Source organism: Microcaecilia unicolor, chromosome 5, assembly GCF_901765095.1.
Source record: "Microcaecilia unicolor chromosome 5, aMicUni1.1, whole genome shotgun sequence".
Lineage (NCBI taxonomy): Eukaryota > Metazoa > Chordata > Amphibia > Gymnophiona > Siphonopidae > Microcaecilia > Microcaecilia unicolor.
The window spans coordinates 273,036,625-273,058,935 of NC_044035.1; the positions used below are offsets into that span (position 1 = coordinate 273,036,625).

The window sequence follows — 22,311 nt, forward strand, 5'->3', positions numbered from 1 at the left end:
CTGAGAGAGAGAGAAGGGAAAACTGAACTAAGGGCCAAGCCTGCACGCTTTTTACCGCTGCTGCTGGCCGCCGTAACCCCGACGAGGTAAGTCAAGATGACTTTTAAAATTCAGAGGGAGGGGCCTGGAACTCAAAGGGAGGGAGGGAGGAAGGGAGGGACGACAACGACCCTGGAACTCGGAGGGAGGGACGACGACCCTGGAACTCGGAGGGAGGGAGGGTGGGGGAGGGGACCCTGGAACTGGGAGGGGGAGGAGACCCTGGAACTGGGAGGGAGGGAGGGAGAGGACCCTGGAACTCGGAGGGAGGGGACCCTGGAACTGGGAGGGGGGACCCTGGAACTGGGAGGGAGGGGACCCTGGAACTTGGAGGGAGGGGAGGGAAAGGAGCGAGGGAGGGAGGGGGGTCTGGAACTCAAAGGAAGGGAGAGAGGGAGGGAGGGGGGCCTGGACCACCTGTAAAAAGAAAAAAATTTCAGCACCCCCCAATCATTTTGAAAAGTTGGCTCCTATGGCTGAGGACGGTGGTCACTGAGGTTCCAACAAGGCAGCAGATGTTGGTTGGTTAGCTGGGCTTATCCAAACTCAGTACAGCATCCACTGAAATGGTTATTAGGCCAACTGGATTGCTGGTGTGGATGGTCAGCCATAATATAAATAATTTTTATCTTTATATAAGGTTCCTTATATTAATTTTGCTTTTTAATGCCTGCTTTTGATTGGTCACCAGAAAACTAGAAAATGAATTGTTAGTCTTTGAAAAACTGTGTATGCATATGTATATAAAACTTTACAGATAAAGAAAAATTGAATTTCCATCAAATAATTTTTCCCAAGAAATAAACACACCCACTCACATACACACACATGCATGTTGAAATGAAATAATACCTGCTGCTTCTTGTCTTGTTTTACAGTCGCTCATTATTTTCTGGATATTATTACCTGGAACAAAAGCACTAGGAGGGGTTACATTACAATTAAATTAATGACTAAAGACGGAAACACAACAGAGTCAAAAATAAACCAGTAAGTGCTTTTGTGATTCATCACCTGGTTTCAGTTTATGGAGTGCAATTTATGAGAAAGCTGGATTTTACCCGATACATCACTGATGACTTGCATGGGGTGTACATATGGAGTGCAATTTCTCTTATTGATTACCAGGGGAAACCTGAAGCAGTTTGTATCAGTTTAAGTAATTAAAGCCTAAGTGAGAAACTGCATCTGCCTGTAACATCTGGATAAACCTCTGGTCCACAGGTTCAATTACCTGAAGACAATGCTAGCCAGTAATAATTAGGTACCAATTCTTGTGTACTTTGGACAGTATTTGGGATGATTTGTTCTATGAGAGGTACATTAGACATATGAGTTTGACCATACCTGAAGTCTTGTATGCCAACCAATACCAAACATTATTGCTCTAAGATGATAGAGAATATTACCTGCATGCTAGGGGTGTGCATGGGAGAAAAACATTTGATTTATTTTTTATTTGTATCTATTTTCAGTTCATTTCTGCCTTCTTAGCATATGCTAAGACAAGGTGCCTACATAGGTCAAAAAGAAGCACCTATTTTATTCTAGTTTTGAAAAGGCAATATAAGTATCTGTGTGCCTTTTTTCAACAGGTACCTATAACTGGCCCAGTAGCACACAAATTCTCACACACAAACTTACAGCCACTCTTGTGCACATGCTCTTCCACTGTCTTTGCTGGGCAATTCTGAATAAGGATGCACACCCATTTTCTAATGAAATGAAAAAGCCAATGAAAAATCTTGTTTCATTTGGTTGGAGAACAAAATGATAATATAACTCTCTGAATTTCAGATTTTTCTGTTTCCTTTTTGTTTTGGAAATGAAAAAAAAGCATACCACATTTCCCACATGACTCTTGACACTCCAAACTGTACTTACCCCCATCTGTGTTATAATTATAGTTGAAATAGGGCAGGAAATATTCTCCGTCACTCCTGTCCTATTGGATTTCATTTTCAAAGTGGTACCACCTCATCCTGAGGTCGTCAGCATTATTTTCTCATATGGCTGTATTATAGCATTCAACAATATAACAAAATGGCACTGGCCTTGGGGCTACTCGGGTACCATTTTGAAAATCGGACCCAGAGGGACAGGAATGAGTGGGGATCATTCCTACCCTATTTCCACTACAGTGACCCAGGGATAAGAAAAGTGGGTCTGAGGAGAGGGAGGGAGCCATCAGGGAAGGCCTAAGAAGTGATTTGATGGGGATGGTATGCGTGTGTGTGTGTGAAAGGCCTTTCATCCTTTTGTTTTTCCTTTTGTGTTTTTTAAAAATTGTTTTTCTATTTGATATTTCTTAAAATGAAGCAGATAGAAATAAATAAATATTAAGGGGTTGTTATTCAGCTGGTGGCAGTCAGCGTTTTGCTGACTGCTACTGGTATTATGCCTGGAAATTCAATGCCACATATGGGCTCTGGCATTACATTTCTGTGTTTCCAAAGCTGGCTACACCATAGCCAATTAAGGGGGTCTTTTACAAGGGTGCACTAGTGTTTTTAGCACGCACTAATCATTAGTGCGTTGTAATGGGGGTCTGCTTCCTCCTCTTGGGTGGAGCCGGCAAGCCAGCGGGCTCCCAGGGTTCCAGGACCGAATACTGCTGATACTGGGACTCGTGCCAAAGTATTTTATTATCAAGGTAATTTCATGCCAAAAATCATAATATATTCTTCAAAACAAAAGGTACAGTCCTCATAAGATAAGCCTCAAAAGAAAAAGGTACAGTCCTCATAAGAAAATCTTCAAAAGAAAAGGGTACAGTCCAGGCCCCAAATCCCTCTGCAAATATTCAGCTCCTCATGAGTTCAGGCCCTCTACTAGACCTTAGTTTCCCTCCCTCACCCCTCCTTCAGAAGGAGTCCGGCACACTTCCATAGGGCACCATAGTTCAGAAAAACTCTTCATTGACAGTCTTTGCACATCAAATCAATACCCCAAATCACCTGTTTTTTTTACACAGCACAGAGGGAACCCTGTCAGGAGCAGGGTTGACAGTTTCTCCCACCTCTCAGCACCATGGCCAGTGTGGCCTCCTCCACTGCCTTCATGTGCTGGGCAGGGCAACCTTTGAATTCTCCCACTCCATGGTAGCTGGCTCCTCTCCCTTGGGCAGCTCTAGTGGCAGGCTCCTTCCTTCCTCCACATACTTCATGGAATCTCTCTCTCCCTTCGTTTCTCCTCCTCCCTGGTGACCGAGAGCCTCCAGGAAATCTGCTCTCTCCTGTCTTGCTGCACCCCTGCCGCCCTGCCACTCCCCACTCACTGCTGCAGCAAATACCTTGGCTGGCGGGGGTCCCCAAGCCTTCTCTAGTGCTGGTCTCTGGCGCCGCCATGTTGCCTGCCCTGCTCTCTCTTCCCCCTCACGTCCTGTATGCTCTTTTTAGTGAAACTCTCATAAGTACATAAGTATTGCCATACTGAGAAAGACCAAAGGTCCTTCAAGCCCAGCATCCTGTTTCCAACAGTGGCCAATCCAGGTCACAAATACCTGGCACGATCCCAAAAAAGCCAGGAATTCTGTCTGGTCGGTTAAATCATTTTGAATAGTGACCCTCACAAAACAAAACATAACAAATGGAATGACAGAAAAAGACAAACAAAACATAAGAAAACCACATTTTCTATTATTCACATCCCTGCTTCTGAAGTGCTTCAGGGTTGTGTGCCTTAGCTGGATTTCCACATACTGGTAGTTCCACCAGTTTATGAACCCGTGTGGCACATGATGACATAATAAGAAAAAAAAGGCGTGACAATATTGAAATGAATAATGAGATTGTTTGGAAAGGCAGCACTATTTGCTTTTCACCAGGAAGCTATTACGATGTCAGCTTAGGTATCCAGCATGAGTAAACTAAAGGCAGACAAGGGCAACATCCATGGACAAAGAGCATTTCACATGACATAAAAAAAGACAAAAGAAAACTACCGCCCAAGCATTCTTTTCTGTAGTTATATGATCATGTTACTGGCAATTTTTTAAAGTACTGTTTGCTTGAATGAATCTTATTGCATGATCATAGCCAGTTGTGGACAAACCCCTGGATTATATATATAGTGCCAAAATCGGCGTGTATTCTATAACAATGCGTGCAATTTAACAAGTTTAACAAACTAATTAGCACCGATAACAGCACTTAACAAGCAATAATAGGCACTAATTGGCACTAAATTGAATTTAGGCACACAACTTGCTAAGCGTATTCTGTAACGATGTGCGCCGAACTTCTAACGCACGCAGGCAAAAATGGGCATTTCATGGGCGTTCTGAAATTTAGGAACCCAGTTATACAATATGGCCCAGTGTGCCTAAATCTACATGCTGACATTTATACCATGTTTTCATTGGTGTAAATGAATGCAGGTAGATTTAGGCGCTGAAATATCAACTAAGTGTATTCTATAATCGGCGCCAATTGTAAATTACACTTAAATCACTGCCGATTATTTAGGCACCATATTTAGAATCTTCCCCAAAGAGGGCAAGGTGCTGTCTCTACCTCCCAACTTGATTATTTGGTTTTCTTTTCTTACTTTTATGTAAAAAAAAATGTGTTTACTGTGTTAATCCATTTGACTGCATGGGATTTATATTTTATCTTTGTTTTCCAGTAGATCTTTTTATTTATTTATTTTTTAAAATTTAGTGTTATGTTTTGATTTTGTTTTATTATTACTTTATGCCCATATTTATTATACACAGGGAGACCCTTTGGGCGGTCTAAAAGAAAAGTGCCCACGGTATATGAATGTAACTTACTGTGAACTACCGCTGAAAAGGCATGAGCCAATTCCCAATCCCAAATATATAAGGTGATACCTGTTTTAGTGAACTGTGGTAACATGAACAAGGGCGGGCAGACCTTGCGGTGGGAGAAGGCCGGAGTCCGAGGTAGGGGGCAATTTTGGTGTGCCACCCCATCACAGCCCTCTCACTGCCTTGCTGCACCCCCGCTGCTCCCCACTCACTGCTGCAGCAAATACCTTGGCTGGCGGGGGTCCCCAACCCCCGCCAGCTGAAGCCTTCTCTAGTGCTGGTCTCCAGCTCCGCCTCGTTGCCTGCCCTGCTCTCTCTTCCCCCTCACGTCCTGTATGCTCCTTTTAGTGAGACTCTCATAAACTTACTGTGAACTACCGCTGAAAAGGCATGAGCCAATTCCCAATCCCAAATATATAAGGTGATACCTGTTTTAGTGAACTGTGGTAACATGAACAAGGGCGGGCAGACCTTGCGGTGGGAGAAGGCCGGAGTCCGAGGTAGGGGGCAATTTTGGTGTGCCACCCCATCACAGCCCTCTCACTGCCTTGCTGCACCCCCGCTGCTCCCCACTCACTGCTGCAGCAAATACCTTGGCTGGCGGGGGTCCCCAACCCCCGCCAGCTGAAGCCTTCTCTAGTGCTGGTCTCCAGCTCCGCCTCGTTGCCTGCCCTGCTCTCTCTTCCCCCTCACGTCCTGTATGCTCCTTTTAGTGAGACTCTCATAAGTACATAAGTATTGCCATACTGAGAAAGACCAAAGGTCCATCAAGCCCAGCATCCTGTTTCCAACAGTGGCCAATCCAGGTCACAAATACCTGGCACAATCCCAAAAAAGTACAAAACATTCTATACTGCTTATCCCAGAAATAGGGGATTTTCCCCAAGTCCATTTAATAATGGTCTATGGACTTTTTCTTTAGGAAGCCGTCCAAACCTTTTTTAAACTCCGCTAAGCTAACCGCCTTTATCACATTCTCTGGCAGCGAATTCCAGAGTTTAATTACATGTTGAGTGAAGAAAACATTTCTCCGATTTGTTTTAAATTTACTACATTGTAGCTTCATTGCATGCCCCCTAGTCCTAGTATTTTTGGAAAGTGTAAACAGACGCTTCACATCTACCCGTTCAACTCCACTCATTATCTTATAGACCTCTATCATATCTCCCCTCAGCCACCTTTTCTCCAAGCTGAAAAGCCCTAGCCGCTTTAGCCTTTCCTCATAGGGCAGTCGTTCCATCCCCTTTATCATTTTCATCGCCCTTCTCTGTACCTTTTCTAATTCCACTATATCTTTTTTGAGATGCGGTGACCAGAATTGAACACAATATTCGAGGTGCAGTCGCACCATGGAGCGATACAAAGGCATTATAATATCCTCTTTTTTGTTTTCCATTCCTTTCCTAATAATACCTAACATTCTATTTGCTTTCTTAGCCGCAGCAGCACACTGAGTAGAAGGTTTCAATGTATCATCAATGATGACACCTAGATCCCTTTCTTGGTCTGTGACTCCTAACGTGGAACCTTGCATGACGTAGCTATAATTCGGGTTCCTCTTTCCCACATGCATCACTTTGCACTTGCTCACATTAAACATCATCTGCCATTTAGACGCCCAGTCTCCCAGTCTCGTAAGGTCCTCTCTTAATTTTTCACAATCCTCCCGTGATTTGACGACTTTGAATAACTTTGTGTCATCAGCAAATTTAATTACCTCACTAGTTACTCCCATATCTAGATCATTTATAAATATGTTAAAAAGTAGCGGTCTCAGCACAGACCCCTGGGGAACCCAGCTAACTACCCTTCTCCATTAAGAATACTGACCATTTAACCCTACTCTCTGTTTTCTTTTAACCAGTTTTTAATACACAATAAGACACTACCTCCTATCCCATGACTCTCCAATTTCCTCTGGAGTCTTTCATGAGGTACTTTGTCAAATGCCTTCTGAAAATCCAGATACACAATATCAACTGGCTCACCTTTATTCACATGTTTGTTCACCCCTTCAAAGAAATGCAGTAGATTGGTGAGGCAAGATTTCCCTTCACTAAATCCATGTTGACTTTGTCTCATTAATTCATGCTTTTGAATATGCTCTGTAATTTTGTTCTGTATAATAGTCTCTACCATTTTGCCTGGCACCGACGTCAGACTCACCGGTCTATAATTTCTTGTATCACCTCTGGCACCTTTTTTAAAAATCGGCCTTACATTGGCCACTCTCCAAACTCTCAATTTCACTAAAAGGAGTATGCAGGACATGAGGGGGAAGAAAGAACAGGGCAGGCAATGCAGCAGCGCAGGAGACTGGCACTGGACAAGGCTTCAGCTGGCAGGGGTTGGGGACCCCTGCTAGCAAAACTAGGGGCCTAGAGGAAACTTGAGGGGGCCCAGGCCTCTGTGGACCCACGTAGCTATGCTACTGAGTCACACATCAGGTTCAGGTAAACAGAAAATACTACTTTATTAAAAGCTCTATGTACGGGGGACCTGTTAGCTTCATAGGCAAGGGAAGAAAATAACATAACTAGTCCTTAGATGTAAGCAAAGTCCTCCCATGGTCTTGCTCCTCCATGCCACAGCATGTATTACTATCTCTAGTCAACAACATTCACCAGCCAGCTTCTATCTGGGACAAGCATGCAGTTCATCAGGGTTCCAAGTTGAACTTGATCTACCTACTTGCAGTTTACTAATATATGGGCCTTTGCTGCTTCCCTCTAGGCCTCCTTAACCTGGCTGTGCCCCTAGTAGCTTTTATACTTTCTAGACATGCCCTCCTGGCTCCACCACTCCCATGCCACTTCTCCCCATAGGCAGATCTGTGAGTTTTAAGGTGGCTCTGATACTGTGAAGGAGTGTCTTTAAAGGGGAAGTGGCAGTGCCCTATAGCACCCTCACATGAACTAAATACAATTCTTGACTAGCTTTCCAAAGTTAATACTGCCTTCAGATCAAAACAAAATAAGCAGGTGAAAGCAAAAATCCATCAACTATCCTCCCTCTTTCCTCTTTCCCTTTAACTACACCACAATTTTAATATACTCTGTGTTTCTCTTATATGTCAGAGTTGCGATGGGGTCAGCCTACCGAATGGGAGATTTAGGGCCTGACCATAGCTCTGCCCCACCCATAACTCCACCTAGAACCGCTCCTAGCTCCGCCTGAACACACTGGGCACCAGAAGTAGCCTCCGTTTCCAGTGACAGCAGGAGACGCCTTCATAAAACATTATCTCCTGCTGCTGTTTAATGAAGGCATTTCCTGCTGTCACTGGAAATGGAAGCTGTTCAGTGGGAGATCCCAGTTCCCCAGCAGGAGTGCGGGAGTTGACCCGCAAAAGCAGGAGTCTTTGCTGAAAGCAGGAGACTTGGCAGGTCTGATATGTTCAGGTAATGTCAGGTCTAACATCCCAAGGTACTTATCTGGTTAGCAGGCACTGATAACCACATGAGTGCCTCAGGTACAAACCTAGATTGTGAGCCCTCCTGGGACAGAGAAATATCCAGAGTACCTGAATGTAACTCACCTTGAGCTACTACTGAAAAAGGTGTGAGCAAAATCTAAATAAATAAATAAATAAAATACTTCTGGGTTAGCACTCAAATCGGATATTCAGCACTGGCCAGTATCTGGGAATATCCAGTTTTATTTTGACCTTAGCAACTGCCCGTTTGCTTAAATGCTGACTGCCGCAGTTCAATAACAGCTGGGTCATCGTTTGTTATGACTTGCTCAAAGCATCTTTTGGTTTTGACCTGATTAAGGAAGTGTAGGTCCTGAAAGACATCTGAGAAATGTTTTTCATCTAATAAAAAAGTATCACTTTATATAGTTCTGTTTTATTTATTGTCCTTTACTTCTACTCCTCTTATGTGTAATTTGTATTTGCAATCTCCAAACCAAGAATAGCATTGATGTTCTCATATACCACGTACTGAATGTTTTTACTGAGGGATGAAACCTGAGACTGTCGTTGAATTTCTGTGAATCTCCAGTGTTTGCAAAACAGGGCTGTGCAGTCCAAAGATTTCAATTTTGTTTCATTTCCTGTCGTTTACATGATTTTTAGTTTTGTTCTTTTGTGTGTGTGTGTGTGTGTGGGGGGGGGGGGGGGTAGTGGTTTTGCTCAAAGTGGGTGCTCTGTTTGAACAAATAAGCACCCTCTTGTGAAACAGAGCAAACTATTTATGACTCAGGAAAGAAATTGGATCTTTCTCTGACATTTCAGGTTCAAAATGACATGAAACAACATGGGAAATATTATTGAAATGTCCCTTGTCATTGCAAATGCATGCCTGTCCCTGGTAAAAATGGGCTAGATTCAGTAAATGGCACCTAAATATTTGGCACCAAATCCCACCGCTTAAGCATTATTCTATAAGCCACGCCTAAAGATTGGCAGGGTTTATAGAATAATGTTTAAGCATTATGGCTGTGTGTAAATGTAGGTGTGACCATTTGCACCAACGAAAACGTGGTGCAAATGCCCCTGCCTACATTTATGTGCAGACCACCATTATTCTGTAATTATGCATGCCCATGTTCTGCCCCGAAATGCCCATGATCATCCCCTTTCCGTGTCCCCCTTTTCGAGCCACATGTAAAATTTAGGCATGCATTCTGTGCCTAACTTTATGCATGTAACACCCAATTACATCTAATTACTACTACTACTACTACTATTTAGCATTTCTATAGCGCTCCAAGGCATACGCAGCGCTGTACAAACATAGAAGAAAGACAGTCCCTGCTCAAAGAGCTTACAATCTAATAGACAAAAAATAAATAAAGTAAGCAAATCAAATCAATTAATGTGAACGGGAAGGAAGAGAGGAGGGTAGGTGGAGGTGAGTGGTTACAAGTGGTTACGAGTCAAAAGCAATGTTAAAGAGGTGGGTTTTCAGTCTAGATTTAAAGGTGGCCAAGGATGGGGCAAGACGTAGGGGATCAGGAAGTTTATTCCAGGCGTAGGGTGCAGCGAGACAGAAGGCGCGAAGTCTGGAGTTGGCAGTAGTGGAGAAGGGAACAGATAAGAAGGATTTATCCATGGAGCGGAGTGCACGGGAAGGGGTGTAGGGAAGGATGAGTGTGGAGAGATACTGGGGAGCAGCAGAGTGAGTACATTTATAGGTTAGTAGAAGAAGTTTGAACAGGATGCGAAAACGGATAGGGAGCCAGTGAAGGGTCTTGAGGAGAGGGGTAGTATGAGTAAAGCGACCCTGGCGGAAGATGAGACGGGCAGCAGAGTTTTGAACTGACTGGAGAGGGGAGAGGTGACTAAGTGGGAGGCCAGCAAGAAGCAGATTGCAGTAGTCTAAACGAGAGGTGACAAGGGGGTGGATGAGGGTTTTGGTAGAGTGCTCGGAAAGAAAGGGGCGGATTTTACGGATGTTGTAAAGAAAGAAACGACAGGTCTTGGCGGTCTGCTGGATATGAGCAGAGAAGGAGAGAGAAGAGTCAAAGATGACCCCAAGGTTTCGAGCTGAGGAGACAGGGAGAATGAGAGAGCCATCAACAGAAATAGAAAACGGGGGGAGCGGGGAGGTGGGTTTGAGGGGGAAAATGAGAAGCTCGGTTTTGGTCATATTTAATTTCAGGTGGCGTTGAGACATCCAGACAGCAATGTCAGACAAGCACGCTGAAACTTTGGTTTGGATGCAAGGTGAGATATCAGGGGTAGAAAGGTAGATTTGGGAGTCATCAGCATAGAGGTGGTAGGAAAAGCCATGGGATGAGATTAATGAACCAAGGGAAGAAGTGTAGATAGAAAAGAGGAGGGGACCAAGAACAGAACCCTGAGGTACGCCGACAGGCAGAGGGATAGAAGTAGAAGAGGATCCACCAGAGTGAACACTAAAGGTGCGGAGGGAGAGGTAGGAAGAGAACCAGGAAAGGACAGAGCCCTGGAATCCAAGTGAGGACAGGGTATTGAGAAGTATGCTGTGATCGACAGTGTCAAAAGCAGCGTGAATAATTGCCTGTTTTAATGTGTATATTGTTTGTTTTAAGATTCTTGTTTTAAATATGTGTGTTTTTATTGTACCCTGCCTTGGGGCAAAGGTGGGATATAAATAATAAACTTATCTGAAATATTGCAGACACATTTGAAATAAACTCAACCATTTCCATAGCAAATGGTGTGTGAGGTGTACCTCAGATAGCTGTGCAACCATATATTTGGAAATATCCGAAGTGCTCTACAACTGGTTAGCATGAAGACCTATAAAATGGAATCATTCATGTTTGAAAGGCATCTATTCTCTTAACACTGAAATTAAGTTTTTTTGCATTTATGTGAAACAGAAACTCCCTCCATTTGCAATGTGTAATGTTTTAGTCATAATTGTAAGACTGAGAGTAATATACTATTTTTGGAACCTTTATTTTTTTCTTCTAGTGAAACTGCTACATTTGAACAGTACAGTCAAGTCAGCTTGCTTGCCAGGTTTGACCAAGATTTTGAAAAAGTCTCAAGAATTTCTTTGACGTTTTCAACAGGGTCTATAATAGGCCCAAAGTATAAGATCCGGGTCCTTCGGATGAGGTTGCGGTCACTAGCAGATCCAGAGAAGTGAGTGGATGAATTAGTGTGTTTGTGACTCAGTTGGGTTGAGATGATTTAGGTAACCTTGTACAGCTAACTAATGACCTATTAAGAAACTAGCTGTCACGAAATGCCTAGCGCCTGCCTGGGGTTAACCCTGCAGCCACCTGGAGGGTCTATCCCCAGCACTGTTCAGGCCTGCCTGCACCTGGGCATGTGCTCTATACTAGCATCCTCCTCCCACTGACTGGGTCCCGCTTGCCTCTAGGCTAATCTTCCACTCTCAGATTATTCCCTGGTGATTTCTAGGTTACTGGGACTACACTCTTAGGGGTCCCACAGTTTCTAGAAAGGATCCACAGACCCAAAAACACAAACCAGGATTCTTAGTCCAGAACAGTAGAACTAATAAACTATAGGTTTATTATCATGAAAAAGTTGAACAGTGAACTTTTGAAAAACCAGATAGAAAAGTATAGCAAGCAATAACAAATAACCAAAACAAGGATTAACATTAAACTATCTAACACTTGTTTCTACCTGGGTAGTACCTGGGGAGTTTAGGAACTTAACTGTTCACAAGCCCTGAACAGGATCTCAGGACAGAGTTGTTTCTCCTCTGTACCCCCACACTGAGATTAAAGAAAAATCTAGTACCTACTGGCTAGATTTTTTTTTTTTGTTACATTTGTACCCCATGCTTTCCCATTCATGGCAGGCTTAATGTGGCTTACATGGGGCAATGGAGGGTTAAGTGACTTGCCCAGAGTCACAAGGAGCTGCCTGTGCCTGAAGTGGGAATTGAACTCAGTCCTCAGGACCAAAGTCCACCACCCTAACCACTAGGCCACTCCTCGGCCAATCAGAGCCCCAGGGCATCAACTTTGAAAGTATCTGGCCAATGGTACTGCAGATTGCCTTTCCATAAGCTTAAACTGCTGGCCAATTAGGAGAACCAAACTTCATCAAATAATACAGTTTTCAGGCTTAGAATCCCACTGTTTTGTCACAGGAGCCTAAAAAATCAGCGCCTAAACCCCCCCACTTAAGTACTGTTCTATAAGCTGCACCTAAAGTTAGGCATGGTTTATAGAATAGTTCTTAAGTCCCAGGGTCATGCTTAAATTTAGGCAGACCATTTACACCAACAAAAATGCGGTGCAAATACCCATGCCTCAATTTAGGGGCAGAGTCCCCTTATTCTATAATTGTGCATGTAATCAAAAACCATATCCATGATCCGCCCATTACCCTCCCATTTCTGCTGCTGAGTCTCCCATTTCCGTGCCCCCTTTTTCAGGATGTGTATAAAATTTAGGTGCAGATCCCACGCCTAAATTCACGTGCATAAATGCCAATTAAATCTAATTAGTACCAATAATTGCTTGTTAAAAAGCCAATTAATGGCACTAATTAGCTCACTATTCAATTAAATTGCATGTGTAAATTGGGTGTGCACCCAATTTTTGGCAACTTTGATAGAATTAGGGAGATATTGTTAAGTATAAGGTAAATTTTCAATGATTTCTGTGTGGCAATGTCCACAGTTTGGGGTAATTCTATAATATGTTGCCCAGTGTTAGGCATGAACAACGTGTGTGAATGTTTATGTTGTAGTCATTTAAATGACTTCTTATAAAATACTGGTCCATGCAAAGTACATTTGTCATTTGCATGATGCGTACTTTCACTATGGGTGGGCTCACAGTCAGAGACTGGGAAGAGTGTGGACTTGTATAAATGGCACTCAAAAATGGGCACTGAAACAATCAACGCTAAGCACCATTCTATAAAAAGTGTGCACCCTTTATCGAATAGCTAGTAGTGCTGATTCCCATGCCTAACTTTGGATGCCAGACTTACACCTGCTGAAACCTTAGACACACTTACCCTGTATTCTATAACTCCATGCATAATGTTTTGGAATGGCCTGACATGCCCAAGCTCCTCCCATGGTCACGCTCCTTTTTGGGATACATGCTATGGGAGTTAGGCAGCCTGCCTTATAGAGTAGCATGCAGCCAAATCTGAATGCAAATTTTAATAGGTGCCAATTAACATCAATAATTGGTTGTTGGCACCCAATTATTGATGGTTAAGAGTTCGTTAATCCAGTAGTGTACCAAGGGCGAGGTGATGGGGGCAGGGTGCAGGCAGCAAGGGGGTGCGTGAAGCAGGCATGCAGCTGTTGGCTCTGCTGATCCCTTGCCCCCCTCTGACATTACTTCTGTTCCAGGTCAGGGGACTGGCAGAGCCGACAGCCGTGCACCTGGTCTGCGCACTCCCTTGCTAGGAGGAAAGATGGTGGGGTGATGCACTTTGGGGGGTATGATGAACTTTGGGGGGGGGAGGGAGTGCATTGGTGACCCACCCCGGGTGGAAAACAAGCTAGGTATGCCACTGTATTAACCAATTAATTTGCTTGCACATCTTGGCAGCGAACCCAAATTTGGGCACCATATGTAGAATCCGGGAGAATATGAATAAGTACACACATGGCTTACGGAATACTGTTATACTATAATTTATATATGTTCCTGCTAAATGTAGGTGTGGTCATTTACATGAGCTACAGGGCAGGTGTAAGTAATCTCTCCTTAAATGAATGTACATTTTTAACCATTTACACAGTATTTTATAAAGAAAAGTAGACATCTACTTTTCCTTATAAAATAGCTTTGAAATAAGCCTGTTTTTGCCACCTTAAACTAAGTGCCCTGTGATATAATTACCCACATACCTTTCAGCCAACGCACATACCCAGACAAAGTTCAAACACAAGGAATGGGTCTAGTCTTTGAGATCATGCTAAGCACATGTGACCTGGTTTGATCACTGCTGGCAGCAGATCCTGGGCTCAGTGAAACTTATGTTCTTATGTACACATGTACATTCTGTTTGAAGATGCTCTTTTATTTTTCCCTCTAGTACATTTCTGATGCAAGAGGAGGGATTTTAATTCTGTCATGTTTTTTCCATCCCTTTTTTCCCCAGGCTTCAGCTGTGCCGATATGATCTTGTGCTGCTGGAGAACATTGAAACAGTCTTCAAACCCATCCCTTGCCAAAATATGCAGATGTAATGAAGGAAGACCTCAATCAACAATGAGTTGAACAGGTTACAGTGATCCGATAACAGGGATGAAACAAGATTTGGGAGGTTTAGCATTAGATCTGTAACCTCTTGGAAGGATTCTTAACAAAAGAGACATCATACTGTGAAATATCAGACACGATTCCAGTGTTCCTTTGTTTATGGAGATGTTCTGAGAACATCTATGTGGAAGTGGCATGGACAATAACCGCAGAAGAGAATCTGTGCCAAAGAGCATTTTGGGGTCTCCTTGTGAAAGAACTTTTCTTATTTAATGTCTGTTTTTCACAGTTCTTCCTCACTTGGTGCATTCTCTACTGTGAAACCTGACTCAAAGAGCCAGGGTGGCTAACGAATGGGTACGTTAGTCACTACATGTCACACAGAATGCCTCCTACCTAACACTACAATCCACAAAAGAACAGATCTGAATTACTGCAGACACATATGAAATAAATGGAACCATTTCCATCACACATGGTGTGTGAGGCATACCTCAGCTGTGACTAACATCAGAGCAACAACCACAAACTTTGGAAGTTCAGGATGTGCTCTACAAAATTTTGGATCCACTGCGGCGCCTCAGATCAAGGATTTGAGCCTGACATTAAGTTTGCCAGATGACTTCAGATCATTAGGGACAGGCTGAGTCAGTTCTGGTTTTACCCCACTGAATACTTCAGGATCTGACGGAGCTACAGTGGTGGAAATAAGTATTTGATCCCTTGCTGATTTTGTAAGTTTGCCCACTGACAAAGACATGAGCAGCCCATAATTGAAGGGTAGGTTATTGGTAACAGTGAGAGATAGCACATCACAAATTAAATCCGGAAAATCACATTGTGGAAAGTATATGAATTTATTTGCATTCTGCAGAGGGAAATAAGTATTTGATCCCCCACCAACCAGTAAGAGATCTGGCCCCTACAGACCAGGTAGATGCTCCAAATCAACTCGTTACCTGCATGACAGACAGCTGTCGGCAATGGTCACCTGTATGAAAGACACCTGTCCACAGACTCAGTGAATCAGTCAGACTCTAACCTCTACAAAATGGCCAAGAGCAAGGAGCTGTCTAAGGATGTCAGGGACAAGATCATACACCTGCACAAGGCTGGAATGGGCTACAAAACCATCAGTAAGACGCTGGGCGAGAAGGAGACAACTGTTGGTGCCATAGTAAGAAAATGGAAGAAGTACAAAATGACTGTCAATCGACAAAGATCTGGGGCTCCACGCAAAATCTCACCTCGTGGGGTATCCTTGATCATGAGGAAGGTTAGAAATCAGCCTACAACTACAAGGGGGGAACTTGTCAATGATCTCAAGGCAGCTGGGACCACTGTCACCACGAAAACCATTGGTAACACATTACGACATAACGGATTGCAATCCTGCAGTGCCCGCAAGGTCCCCCTGCTCCGGAAGGCACATGTGACGGCCCGTCTGAAGTTTGCCAGTGAACACCTGGATGATGCCGAGAGTGATTGGGAGAAGGTGCTGTGGTCAGATGAGACAAAAATTGAGCTCTTTGGCATGAACTCAACTCGCCGTGTTTGGAGGAAGAGAAATGCTGCCTATGACCCAAAGAACACCGTCCCCACTGTCAAGCATGGAGGTGGAAATGTTATGTTTTGGGGGTGTTTCTCTGCTAAGGGCACAGGACTACTTCACCGCATCAATGGGAGAATGGATGGGGCCATGTACCGTACAATTCTGAGTGACAACCTCCTTCCCTCCGCCAGGGCCTTAAAAATGGGTCATGGCTAGGTCTTCCAGCACGACAATGACCCAAAACATACAGCCAAGGCAACAAAGGAGTGGCTCAGGAAGAAGCACATTAGGGTCATGGAGTGGCCTAGCCAGTCACCAGACCTTAATCCCATTGAAAACTTATGGAGGGAGCTGAAGCTGCGAGTTGCCAAGCGACAGCCCAGAACTCTTAATGATTTAGAGATGATCTGCAAAGAGGAGTGGACCAAAATTCCTCCTGACATGTGTGCAAACCTCATCATCAACTACAGAAGACGTCTGACCGCTGTGCTTGCCAACAAGGGTTTTGCCACCAAGTATTAGGTCTTGTTTGCCAGAGGGATTAAATACTTATTTCCCTCTGCAGAATGTAAATAAATTCATATACTTTCCACAATGTGATTTTCCGGATTTAATTTGTGATGTGCTATCTCTCACTGTTACCAATAACCTACCCTTCAATTATGGGCTGCTCATGTCTTTGTCAGTGGGCAAACTTACAAAATCAGCAAGGGATCAAATACTTATTTCCACCACTGTATATGATAACCCTACCTAAGACCTGCAGAGTCCTGGCTTGCAGATGCCCTATTCTCCCTTCATCACAATTTGTAGCATGTTTATATTTAGCACACACCTTGCCCAGTCTCTCAGCAACTGACGAATAATTCCTCAACCTACCACCATTGTTCCAAGTTCTCAACCTCTGTGCTTTCATTCCTCATGTGTCTTTATTTATTGCTACAGCTCATTTGATATTCAAACGACACAGTTTGGTGTGTTGGACATGCCCCAGTGATATACAGACATGATTCATGTACTGCACTTTCTACACCTTGTATTCTTGGAATAAGTGAATAAAAGTGATTTAGAGAGGAGAAACTGTTCTGGGAAACCATTAGAATCAAATCCACCCATAAGTGAGGCTTCATGTAAATATAAATATTGGGGTAATGTTTTAAATAAAACTGATGAAAAACTGATGAAACCATGTAGTGAATATATTCAAATCATAAAAGATAGATTGTCCAGAATTATTATTCTGACTGCTGCTGCTATCTATCATTTTCATAGCATTAATAGATGAACACATAAAAGAGTGAGTCCCTGCTCTCAGATCTGAAGTCCAAAAGACATATCGTGCCCAATGTGCAAAAAAAGCTGAACGCCTAAACTTAGGCTCCTAAGGAATGCTTCTAAATTTGTGCCCTATTTACAGCCAAATTTAGGGGCATAATTTTTCAACTGAAAATTCTCTTAATGCGGGTGCTTAAAAGTTATACTTATAAATTTAGGTCTGCTATATATTTGAATTAGTGCTAAGCTCCTAATCATTTCCCTGCTCTGGTTACAACCACTTTTCATGCTCCTAAATTTAGGAATTGCGGAAGTGATTCAGACATGCTGCCTTCGGCCTCCTTGGCACTCTTCCTCTGCCGCGGTCCACTCCACCTCTGACGTAACGTCCTGTTTCTGCCTGGGTGGACCACGGTAGAGGGAGAGTGCTGAGGAGGCCAAAGGCAGCAAGTCTGAATCATTGCCGCATCAGCAACCCTCTATGAAGAAAAAAACATTTTAAAGTTAGACCGGGAAAATGAGGGAGATGCTGGATGGGGGTGGAGAGAAGGGGAAGACATGCCAGTCCACGGGGACCCCCTGGAGCATCTGCTTTTGAACTAGACTGGGGGGAGGGGTTCAAAGAGAGGGGCAGATGCCAGAGCGAGGGTGGGGGGAGGTGATGAGGAAGAAATAATGGACTTGGAAACAGAGGAGAGGGAGAGAGGGCAATTGGGAAGAGAAAGGGACAGATGTTGGGCTTGGGGTGATGGAAAGGAGAGAGAGAAGTTGGGAAGAGAAAGGGAGAGATGGTGGACATGGGGCTGGTGGGTAGGGAGTGAGAGATGCTGGATGGGAGGGCAGTCTGTAAGAAAAAGAAAAAAGTTGGTGTTGGGGATAGGAGGGAGGAAAAAGAGAAGGTGAAATGTTGAGTCTGGGGGTGGAAGGGAGGGATAGATGCTGAACACTGGGATGGAAGGAGGAAAGAGAAGCTGCATAAAGGGTGGGGAGGGGAGGGAAGAACAGAAAAGAGAGGGAATAATGTTGGATCATGGGGGGGGGGGGGGGGGAGAGGAGCAGAGATGGACCCATGGGGGGCAGGAGGGAAGAGAGATAGGAAAGATGCTAGGGGGTGGACAGAAAGGGACAGTGGGATGTCAGGCAATGAGACTGGGGTGGGCTACAAGAGAGGAAAGAGGGATTGGAGATTCTGGAAATGTAGCCATGTGGGAGAAGTGAAAGGAGAGTGGCAAGAAGATGAGTGAAGAGAATAGTGAATAGAGAGGTAGAAATCAGGTAATGGGGAGTAGATGGAAGGAAATAGAAGGTTGGGAAAGGAGTGAGATGGGAAGTGGGAGAGTTAGGGACTGAGAGGAGTTGGAAATTGATAGATACAAATTAAAAAAGAAGAGTGTGAGAGTGAAATTTGAGTGGACTGAGGCAGAAAGGGAAAAAAGGGAGGAAATAGCTGAAAGAAAAAAAATGAATATATTAGAGACAGGTGTACTGAGGGAATGGAACAAGAGAGAAGAGAGGAGACAATACAAATGGACAGCAGACACTGGAAAGAGAATTGGCAGAAGACAGACAAGAAAGCAGAAAAAGAGAAACTGGGACCAAGATGATGGAAAAACAAAATGTCCAGACAACAAAAGTAGAAAAAAAAAAGGTTTTATTTTGAATGTATTAACTGGAATTTATTAGCTTTGGGATATGTGCATCACAGATGTTTTTTGTATTGTATTCAGTGGCATATCCAGATGGTTGATTTGGGAAGAGGGGGGCTTAAGCCCAAAATGGATGGGCACCATATTTTCTCTTCACTCAAATATAAAATATAAATACTTGAGCTTGCGGGGATCCTCCAAGCCCCGCCAACTGAAAACCTCCTCCTCCAGTCCAGCAGTGAGAAATCTCCAAGCTCTGCAGCTGGTGGCAGTATCTCTGAGTTGCCACTGCCCCCCCCCCCCCACCCACCATGCATGTTCAGTTTTCATGAATGCGTGAAAGACAAGCAGGTGTGGTCGGGGGCAGCAGCAGCAACTCTGAAATACTGCTGCTAGCAGCAGAGCTTGGAGAGTTCTGGTTGCTGGAGCTGAGGAGGGGAAGGAGGTGGTCATCAGCTGGTGAGGCTTGAGGAGCCCCACCCGTCACAGCAAGGGAGATCTTAATTTTGGGGAGTCTAAGTCCTCCCTTCCCCTTTGTGGTTATGCCACTGATTGTGTTCAGTAGAAAATGAAGTGCCTTTCTATTTTTATTTTTCAAGTGTTGCAGTACTTGCTGAGTTTAACTCAGTGGCATAGCCACAGATGGGCCTGGGTTGGCCGGGGCCCACCCACTTAGGACTCAGGCCTACCTAACAGTAGCACTCATTTAGTGGTAGCTGGTGGGGATCCCAGGCTCTGCCACTTGAAGACCTCCCCCTGATGGTGCTAAAAACATTGCTCTCCACTTCAGCAGTCTGAGCTTCCTAAGCTGGCACCTGCGCATGCTCAGTTTTCAGCGCATGCCTGCTGCAGGCTGCCAAGGTGGAGAGCAGTGCTTTTCCGCTAGCTGAGATATATTTTTAAGTTGGTGGGAGAGGGGGTAGAACACTTGGTGCCCACCCACTTCTTGTCTAGGCCCACCCAAAATCTGCTGTCTAGCTACGCCCCTGGGGTTCTCAGTTCCATTTTGGTGTTCATATTTCTAATTTGTGATCCCTTGTTCTGTATTTGGTGAAATTCTGTCTGTGTTTTTGTCTGAATAAGTCATTTAAAGTTGTTTAATGTGTGGTTGTAGTGGTGGGTGGGGAAATCGAGGGAAGGGGCATGGGGGAGGAAGGATTAGGGACCCCAGCATGTATAACACTGGCCCTAGCCATAGCAAGCTATAATTGTGCTCTTTATGACTTGCCCACCTTGGTGCCCCAACGTCAACCAGAGCATTATTCAATTGTCCACCAGAGCACTATGCCTCCTCCCTAAGTCCCCTCCAAAGTGCATGCACTCCATCCCACAATTCCCCTGGAAAAAACTCCCTTCCTGAAGAACCCCCCCCCCCCCCACACAATCTGAAGAGCATCCACCCCCCTCCTGAAGATCCCCTACCTTCCTGAAGGCCCCTCCCCAGCCCTACCTGAGGGATTCCCTGGTGGACTAGGATAGGGCAGGAAGCAATTCCCAATCACTGCTGCCTGTGCCAGTTCAAGGTTAAAAATGGCAGCTGCAACCTCTAGCAGTAGTCTGGAGGACCTGTTACTAGAGGTTGTGGCCAACATTTTGTATCCATAGCTGGTATGGGTAGCATGATTTGTGAATCACTGCTTCCTTCCCTATTCCAGTCCACCAGAGAATCTCTCAGGTAGGCTGGTGGGGGAGGGGGAGGCTACAGGGAGGTTTGAGGAAGGAGAGGGTGGGGACTCTTCAGAAGGAGGGCTGAGGGAAGGAGATGGATGCACTTTGGGGAGTGGGGGGGGGGGGGGGTGGTGGGAGACAAGGAGAGAAAAGAGAATTATGGCCAAGCAGGGAAGGCAATGAATGGGGTATAATTTTGGTGCTCCCACCTCCCTTACACCCTGTGCCCTGACTCTCAAAGTTAGGAGCATAACTCCTTTGAATATTAGGCCCAATAAGTTTAATTGATGTGTGGAAACTCCTATCCTGATGGTGGCAGGGCTAGTTCAGAATATGTCAGCATTGCAGATGTCTCTTTATTTCCATGTTTCATCACTCATTGTCATATCAATGAAGTCACACAGTACAATTTAAATTTCGGTAAAATAAAAAAAAGCTAAGAGCCTACAGGTCAGTTTATGGTTAACAGGAGGATGAAATGGAAACAAAATCCTTTCCAGTGCTCTGATCCCCTTTGCTAACTATGTAGGAGAAACTGAACCAAAATCCCTTAATCATTTACATTTTGCTCATTTCACTTCTTCATTTGGAAACAAAAGTTATTGCATGATTGAGGGAAGCAATAAATATTAAAATTTAAGGAAAAGGAAAAGAGGACATAACCTCAGGCTGTTGCTTTTAATGATGCATTCTAACCACAGTGTTCTTATCTCTTGAATGTCAAAATTCTCATTCCTCGAACAAGGGCTTTCTACAAGGCTCAACTCGGGCATTCGGCACACACTCAGACGTATCAACCCCCGCCCCCTTCAATACCACACTACAAGCCATATCTTCGATAGAATTGGATTTATTTTGGCCGCAGCCAGGAACATCAAAATTGTTACAACTTAAACAAATTACATTACATCTTCTACTAATCATTATGCCAGCATGCATTTCTACCCGGGTACACAGCTTCTACACGTAGTTGCATATTCTGGGCCACAGGCCAAGCCGTACCAAGCCCCTGTGGCCCCCTGTGCTGTTTTCCAAGCACCCGATGTCACTTGGTGTCTCCCGTTGAAGGAGGCACCTACCACATTTACAAAATGACGTTCTAGGCCTCCCGGCCGCCCAAGCCAGGAGACAAGCTGTATACACGTTGTTTCCCGTTGAAGGAGGCACCTACCACATTTACAAAATGACGTTCTAGGCCTCCCGGCCGCCCAAGCCAGGAGACAAGCTGTATACACGTTGTTTCCTTATAACAAGGCTGCTCACATGCAAGCCTACCATTTGCATCAACTTGATAATTTTCCACACAACTCTTTCTGCAGCAGTAGTTACCCCAAACTTGTAACTGTTATGTGTCAAGCTGCTGTGTACCCATTGCTGGCTGTGCGTAAACATTGTAGTCTAATGCCTCGCTGCGACAAATCTTGCCTCTCAAGTGGGTGGGCGGGTGGGCGTAGCTCTTCTCCTGCTTCCAAATTCAAAAGGACTTCCTGTGCAGTTCAAATTCCTCTCTCCTCCTCCCTTGCTCCTCCCCTTTTTTCCTGCCAACTCCCCTTGCTACCCCTTGTTTCCCTCCCACTACTACCTCTGCTCTCTAGCTAGGCCCTCCCTGTACCCTCCCCCACACTTCTGTCTTTGCTGGCCTTCAGCCCGGTTGTGGTCGGCCCCCCTTTAATGGGTGTGCCTGGTTCTCAACTCGGGCATTCGGCACA

At 44.5% G+C, this 22,311-nt stretch overlaps 1 protein-coding gene across 2 annotated transcripts in view; it reads left to right on the forward strand.

Moving 5' to 3' along the window:
- The window catches only part of LIPI (lipase I), a 50,250-nt gene extending 35,096 nt beyond the window's left edge, over positions 1-15,154 (forward strand). For both annotated transcript variants that reach the window (XM_030205121.1, XM_030205122.1), the window contains 3 exons: positions 918-1,029; positions 11,220-11,393; positions 14,361-15,154. In XM_030205121.1, coding sequence (XP_030060981.1) covers positions 918-1,029; positions 11,220-11,393; positions 14,361-14,448 — 374 coding nt within the window. In that variant the 3' untranslated portion in view covers positions 14,449-15,154. The remainder of the gene's footprint in view (positions 1-917; positions 1,030-11,219; positions 11,394-14,360) is intronic.
- The last annotated feature ends 7,157 nt before the right edge of the window (positions 15,155-22,311 follow it).